This window comes from Sapajus apella, unplaced genomic scaffold, assembly GCF_009761245.1.
Source record: "Sapajus apella isolate SASKATOON/1434 unplaced genomic scaffold, GSC_monkey_1.0 scaffold39, whole genome shotgun sequence".
Lineage (NCBI taxonomy): Eukaryota > Metazoa > Chordata > Mammalia > Primates > Cebidae > Sapajus > Sapajus apella.
In genome coordinates this window covers 10376800-10385007 of record NW_022436979.1, presented here as the reverse complement: position 1 = coordinate 10385007, position 8208 = coordinate 10376800, and the positions used below count along the sequence as shown (strand labels likewise).

The 8208-nt window shown below is 36.4% G+C and overlaps 1 protein-coding gene across 2 annotated transcripts in view; it reads left to right on the top strand.

The window, feature by feature from the left end:
- The window catches only part of VEGFC (vascular endothelial growth factor C), a 131588-nt gene extending 129265 nt beyond the window's left edge, over window positions 1-2323 (top strand). For both annotated transcript variants that reach the window (XM_032298707.1, XM_032298708.1), the window contains exon 7: window positions 1516-2323. In XM_032298707.1, coding sequence (XP_032154598.1) covers window positions 1516-1630 — 115 coding nt within the window. In that variant the 3' untranslated portion in view covers window positions 1631-2323. The remainder of the gene's footprint in view (window positions 1-1515) is intronic.
- Window positions 2324-8208: the final 5885 nt, after the last annotated feature.

The following is an 8208-nucleotide window of genomic DNA, read 5'->3' as shown; positions in this document are numbered from 1 at the left end:
ATGAACTTAGACAATATTTCTGTCGTTGCATTTCTCCTAATAGCATATATTCTTTCGTAAAGACTTTCCGTTTACTGCAACTTATCCTATGTTCACTTTTCTAAGTGTATAATTCCAGGTTTTGTGATACAAATTGGATCAAAAGAGAAAACATCATATTTGGAAAGTATATATTCTTCTCATTCTCTCTTAATATTTATTACAAAATATAGTGGGCAGAGTACATATTCTTTGGTCCATTGCCTTAATTAACAGCTTTTCTGGATCATTAAGTATCATATCCCTTTTTAGTAAAGGAATATCTGTAGTCATAAGTATGGATTTGCATTTACAAATTTTAAGAAAAATTAACTAGGCATGCTTTCATTTCTAGAGCCAAATAAACGAAACATCGAAACCAAATTTTGTATGTTTTCTTGTTACATTTTTGATTCCCACCTCAGGTCATCTTGCACTTTTCCCTGTACACCTATTCCCACGTTAGGCATGCTCATACTTCAAAAAGTTTTTCAAACATAGCTCCAATTCTCACTAGGTGTGGTAGCTCACACCTGAAATCCTAGCACTTTGGGAGGCCAAGACAGGCAGATCACTTGAGGCCAGCAGTCCAGGACCAGTCTGACCAACATGGCAAAACCCTGTCTCTATGAAAAATACAAATCTTAGCTAGCCATGGTCGCACACATTTGTAGTCCTAGCGACTTGGGAGCCTGACACACGAGAATGGCTTGAGTCTGGGAGGCGGAGGTTGCAGTGAGCCGATATCGCACACTGCAATCCAGCCTGGGTGACAGAACAAGACTGTGTCTCAAAAAAATGAGGTTCCAATTCACTGGAGCAACAGGGCAGGGTACAGATTGACCAACTGGTAATTTGTCCTCTCACTGCTACTGGAAACTGGAAGTCTAGGATGGGAGAAGGGGGACCCTCGCTGCTGAGTTTTGTCCCTGTCACCCACGTGCCTCAGAATGCCTCTGTTTCACCTGGAGCCCAGGTGGAAAGGAAGAGTTAGCCACCATCGTGCAACCAGCTGCCAAGTAGAGACACAAGAGTGAGGGTGAGGCTGCCCTCTGAGGACCACAGTTCTGCCAACATGGCTGGGTTTAATTCCCTGGAAGTCTGGGTCCCATACAAGTCCCTGACTCGGGTGAATTCCGCCATGCTTATGTGATCACAGCAAGTCAGCAGACCTTCAGTATTCACTTTCAAAATTTCTACTTTATGTTTCTTTCATCCATGAAGCAAAGAGCACTTCAAAAGAACTAATGCTTACAATACCTCATCCTTCCGTTTGTTCAATCAGCAAGCAAGACTTTGATTTTAAGGCTTTCCATTCCTCTTAAATGTTGTAATTCTAAGCAGAAACAAACTTTTATGAGCCTATGAACAATTTCATCACAAAATTAGTAATTTTGTTCTAGCCTGGAATTTAGAAAAGCACAGAAACTCCTTGGTAGCGTAATGAATCCATTGGCTTGATCTTTAACATAAGTGTGTTCTTGTTTGTTCTCCTAGCTGTTACAGACGGCCATGTACAAATCGCCAGAAGCCTTGTGAGCCAGGATTTTCATTTAGTGAAGAAGTGTGCCGTTGTGTCCCTTCATATTGGAAAAGACCACATATGAACTAAGACTGTACTGTTTTCCAGTTCATCGATTTTCTATTACGGAAAACTGTGTTGCCACAGTAGAACTGTCTATGAACAGAGAGACCTTTGTGGGTCCATGCTAACAAAGACAAAAGTCTGTGTTTCCTGAACCATGTGGATAACTTTACAGAAATGGACTGGAGCTCATCTGCAAAAGGCCTCTTGTAAAGACTGGTTTTCTGTCAAGACCAAACAGCCAAGATTTTTCTCTTGTGATTTTTTTTTTAAAGAATACTATATAATTTATTTCCACTAAAAGTATTGTTTCAGCATTCATTTTTATAGCAACAATAATTGGTAACTCACTGTGATCAATATTTTTATATCATGCAAAATATGTTTAAAATAAAATGAAAATTGTGTTATAAGCTGGTAAGTTCAGTCCATTATCATCTTACATGATAAACAAAAACTACTATCATGAAGACACTGATCCTCCTCTGTTCTTTTTTCTTCTCTAACCATATGTCAGATATGTATTACTGTGATAAAAAGTATGCTCCTGTAAAAGAAAGTGTCGGGGGACAACAGAATGCTATTGCTTCATCTCTTAATATGTTTAATGATTATAAACATTTTAGCACACGATACTTTTGAATTTATAACCAAGTGAATCTATATGTAATATTTTGTAAGATAGACTGCTTAGCATTGTGATTAAAAGCCATTCAGTGCTCTGAGAACATTCAGAATCTTACCTTGGTAGAAAAGCCTGCAGTATATATTAAAATGGCTTTAAAATATATTCTCAAAAATAATATTTTCCAAATATTTGACTTCTTCTGGCCAGGTAAATTACTTTTTGTGAGCGTAAGTCCTCCTATCCAATACATTTAAAATAAAGTAAAAATAATATCTAAACGCTCATGCATGTTTAAAAGGAAACATGTCAGCCACACATCAGAAGTGCTAGTTTCATTTTCAAAAAAGGCATTACACTAAAATACCTTTATCTTTTTTTTTTTTTTTCTTCAGACAGAATCTGATCTTGACTCACTGCAACCTCTGCTTCCTGGGTTCAAATTATTCTCCTGCCTCAGCCTCCCGAGTAGCTGGGATTACAGGCATGTGCTACCACACCTGGCTAATTTTTGTATTTTTAGTAGAAATGGGGTTTCTCCATGTCAGCCAGTCTCGTCACGAACTCCTGACCTCAAGTGATCTGCAGACTCCGGCCTCCCAAACTGCTGGGATTACAGGCATGAGCCACTGTGCCCAGCCCAAAATACCTTTTTCTAAAACAAAGATTTTGCATGCATAAATACAACCAAATAAGTGGTTTGTTTGTTGACATATATTTAATTATATACTAGTATGTCATAGCTAATGTATAAAAATAATTTGTCCTGAAAAGAGAAAATATTCCTTGTAAGCATGTAAAGATAACTCTCTAAGAGGTAGCAAATTTATTTAATTTAAAACATTTTTAACTGGTATAGGTGACAAATCATTATGACACAAAATATTACTATCAATATGTTTTGCTACAAAATTTTGTTTTCTTTCAAACTGTTTAATTAGGTAGTCAATGTCCTGAAAATATCCTGAGTGTTTTCAATACTAACTTTAAAAAATGGTTTTATATGCAACAGTTACTAAATTCCCGCTGTGTGTTCTGTACAATGTTATCATCTATTTCACGAAGTAAAGTTTTTCATGTCCTAGAAAAGAAAAGGAAAGAGGTCTTCCAGAACACTCTCATTTACAATTATAGTCTATTTATCTATTTTTTAGAAACAATGGCCCTGAAGCCTGTAAGCACTCAACTTATACATTGGGCATTCTACGTACTAAGGTCTAGAAAGTTTTCAAACTTAAGAACAGAAAAAAAAAAAAAAAAGAATTTAAGTAAATTTGACAACAGCTGATTACAAAATGAAAATTGGAATCAAAATACCCCTTTTTAAGGGTATTTTATAAGATATTGTCTTACAGGGAATCACAATCCCTTTGAAATTCAGCTATGATTCAGTCATTTTTTTATCTTATTTGAACCCAAGGGACTACAAATAAACATTATGTAATCTGTTACTGTTGATCTGGTCAATCATTTTTAGATTTGATACATTTAAAATATATTAGCTAAATTAGAAATAAAGTATAGTCTAAGTTTCAGAAAGCACCCTGAGGCCATGTAAAGAATAGTAGAACCTGATTCAATGACTGTTACATGTCATCAGGTTTAAAAACAAACTAAACCCTGTGCTAAACATTAGTTGTCTTGGGTAAACCAAAAAATGAAAACGCTAAATCAAAAAGTAAAGCCTAAAGTATGCCAGAAAAACTATTTAATCCTGTCCCTGGAGATGTAATAATTTTGAACAAAAGTAAGAGTGTCATGAACAAAAATAATGCATTGCCAAACATACTTGCAATTTTATGTGAACCATGAAAATCCTTCTTCAGCACATTATAATGAATGAGATGTGGTGCAGCCCGTGAAGAAGATGGACTAAGGATGAAGCTAAACAGTTAATTAGAAGATTAACAAATGTGATGCAGCAAAGAAGCTAAAAAATGCAGTGAGAATGTTCCTAAGCTTTGTAGAATAGTCCCGAGATACCAATTCAGTCAACCTAAATGATAAATTTAAGAAAACTCTGAAAGCTCACAGCAGTTGTTATCTCTGAGCAGTTAATACATCCAAATCTTAGAAAGTTTGTAAACAGAATTTTATGTCCAGAAACCTAATAGTGTATACTCAGTTTAAAAGACTGAAGGAAAAAATGTTTTGGTGAGCAGTTGTCTAAGATTTAGTGTCCAGATTTTTTTGGAGAAAGCTTTTGATATTTACTGATTGCTTGATTAAAACAGATTCCATTATTAGAATTTCTAAAAATAACCTTTGTTCTTTATGTTCACACCACTCAGAACAGAAGTCTGAGTGGCAAATGTAAGACTGAATTCACCAGGGTACCTAGAATGCACTTTAAGGAAAAGAGAAAGGGTCATGAACTTATCTTTATGCACTAGGCTTTTTCAAGGGATACTCCGCTTATGAAGGAATTTTACTGAATGGATAAGAGAGAAGAAGCAGACACAACAGGAGAGAGAGTCCATATTATAGCAATTGTTTCAGCACACTGGCAAAGCTTACAAAAATCCTTACTTACATGCTGAAATTCCCATGTTCATCTATCTAGGAAGTACTGGGGCTAAGAGTATACACAGTTTTCTTGGCCCACACTTTTCTACATTGCTATGCTGTCCCTGGGATCTGACCTTTCATTAGCAGATTTTTCAGAGAATATTTTTTAGAGAATTTACCTTTTAAATTAAAAATGAGAATAACATAAAAGTAGTATTTCACTCTGCTACAGAAGAGCATGAATGTATCTGATTTTTTTCTAGATGAGTTCTAGAAAGTCCTGAGAAAATCCATTACTGTTTCCTAAAAGTACATATTGTATATCAAAACAACCATTTAAGGAAGTCAGTGACACATATCATGTCATAAAGTACTTATGAAAGAATTATTAATTTATCATTCTTATGTTTGAATTGTTGGTGTATATGGATATGTTGAAAGTGGGAAATAACAATATGCTAACTTATGGAAGTGTGAGCCCATTTCATATGGTTTTTCTGTTCCCTAACTAACAACTTCTTGTCTAAAGAAGCATACTGTAATAGAAGGAGCTCTGGATTGGGAATCCTAAACTCAGTTTTTAATCCTTTCTTTTCTGTGACCCTGGGCAAATCACCACCTCCTGAGTATCAGCATGTTAATCGGTGAAGGAAAGAGAAGGAAAGAGTTGGATTAAAATTGTGTATGAAATCCTGGCTCTGAAGTTACAAAGTGTGTTCTAAACTCCACACAAGGAGAAATCAAAACCAGAACATTTTAAGAACTACAGGGACACAGCATTCTTGAGATTACTGAGCCCATTGAGAGGAAATATTTATCTTTTAAAAATGTTGCATGTAAGAAATTATAATGAAAAATCTATCAGTTTTCTGTAATTCCAATTCACTTCTTAAATCCTAACACATTTCCATAGCTCAAAGCACCATTTTTCCTGATTTCTTCATATTAAAGGTGATCACACGTACTTTCAAAAAATTATTTCCAAACATCCTGAAAAAAATTAAACCATGCAACGTTCATAAGGAAGCAAAAATTAAGACTTCTTGTGCAATCCTTCCAAACCTCAATCAGATACACATATACTGTATTCAGTCCAGGCAAGGCCTTTGAAGCAAAAATTGATTTCTAATGTCACCATCTGGCATTCTGATGATAGGATTTGAGTAGGAATTGGACCTTTGTCTCTCTGGGATTTACTATCTAATAATTGCAAGTACAGAGGTCAAAATGCTGGTTGTTGTCCATAGACTTACCCACCAGGACTGATTATATATCAGACTTGATGAAACATTATGATGACTGTCCACACTAACAGTGAAAACTGTTTTGATTGGATAGAAATGACAGTGAAACACTATTAAAAACTTTAAAATTCACTAAGTAATGAATGCCCAGCTAAGAAAGAATTGAAATTGTCTCAAACAAAAATACTTAATTTTATAAAGAAAATTTCTAAATGTTTTTAAAAGGAGAAAAAAGTTTCCAGAAATATTCAACACCATAGGACTTTATAACAATATTTTTAATGTGCTGTTAAAGTCATGTGGAATTGTTTTCGTCATTTCCAGGCAGTTATGGATCCTCTTAGCCTTTTTGAAAATTCATTTTGTTATATTCAGATATATATATATATAGTTAGTATAGCTCAGTCCAGTAATTTTTTTAAGACAAAGTCTCACTCTATCACCCAGGCTAGAGTAGAGTGGTGTGATCTCAGCTTACTGCAACCTCCACTTCCAGGATTCAAGTGATTCTCCTGCCTCAGTCTCCCAAGTAGCTGGAATTACAGGCACCCGTCACCATGCCAGGCTACTTTTTATATTTTTAGTAGAGATGAGGTTTCACAGGGTTGGCCAGGCTGGTCTCAAGTGATCCTGACCTCAAGTGATTTGCCTGCCTTGGCTTCACAAAGTGCCGGGATTATAGGCGTGAGCCACCATGCCTGGCCAGTTAAATTTCTTTATTGGCAATATTATTACACCTATGAAAAAAGCAACTCTGTCCATTCAATTTTTAAAGGACCCCTTTTCTTTGGTATTGAACTTATAGACTAATACCCACTTTAAGACAGCACTTCTTAATTGTGATGATACCTTTGAAGCTCCTTCTCCTCACAGAACACATAGTAAGTAAAGGGCCACAGACAGACACTTGGAATTGCTAAAAAAAAGGAAGAGAAAAAGGAAGGGCAGAAGGAAATGCAGAAAAGGAGAAAGCAGGAAGGAAAAGCATGGAACAAATGAGAAAGGGGGAGAGGAAAACAAAAGAGAAAAAGCAGGAACACTAGCATTTTAAGAAAACACGAGGGGGGTCTCATGACCTGTTGGGATAGGGATGAGGAAGGCATGGTCACTTCTTGAAATGCACGGAGAAATTTCTGCAATTTGTGAACAAGAATGGCAAGACAAAATTATCTTATCTCTTGAGTAGTATTTGAATTGGATTGTGTGGTCTTTACCAAGTAAATGAGACCAATACCATGATGGTTGTTTAAAATTTTCAGTGATTAAAGTCTGAAATAAAACAGTGAAAGCTATTTGGCATGAAATAACTTCATTCTTTACTTGTGAACATGGACACCCTGAATGCCATATCATCCATGATTATTCATACAGTGGTGTATTGCTTTTGAGAGAGCATGAAGAAATGAAGAATTTCCTCATTTCTAGATTTAAAGCAGATGTTTTTGCATGAAATTTCAGATCACCTGATAATTTGTTTGTGATTTTTTTTTCTGACAAGATATATGACTGATTTGCACTTTGTGTGAGAAATTTACAAGCTCAGTTGTCCCTATCATATTGATGCAGGACAGGCAAGCCCCAAAATTGGGGCTCAGCCTGGGAGGGTTCTTGGCTTCATCCAGGAAAGAATTCAAGGACAAGCCAGTGGTGGTAGACAGCAACTTTTATTGAAGAAGCAGTGTACAGCAGCAACAGTACTTCTCCTTGTGGAGCAGGGCAACCCCACAGGCAGTGTGTCCAGAGTAGCAGCCAAGAGGCAGTTCTGCCATTATATTTACACCCACTTTTAATTATGTGCAAATTAATGGGCAGTTTATAAAGGAATTTCTAGGATGAGGATGGTAGCTTCTGAGTTTTCAGGTCATTGTGGTTGAAAGGGGTGGTAACTTCCAGGAGTTGCCGTAGCAAAGGTAAGCTGACATGGTACACTGCTGGGCATGTCTTATAGAGAGGTGCTTCTGTGCTGGACCTGTTTTAGCTTGTCCTCCATTTGATCCAGTGTCTGAGCCCCATCTCCTACCTCAGTATTTTGGTGGACAGTCTTGATTGACAACTCACTCTCAAGGGCATGTAGGAAAGAGAACACTTATTCATCCATATCATGTGGTAACTTTTTCCCGGTGCTTCAGGGAACACAGAGCTTCAATAATGGAGGGATATTGGAGGTTGCAGAGTTCACTTAAACAATCATCAGTCTCTCATTTGCATCTCAGATAATTTGAGGAATT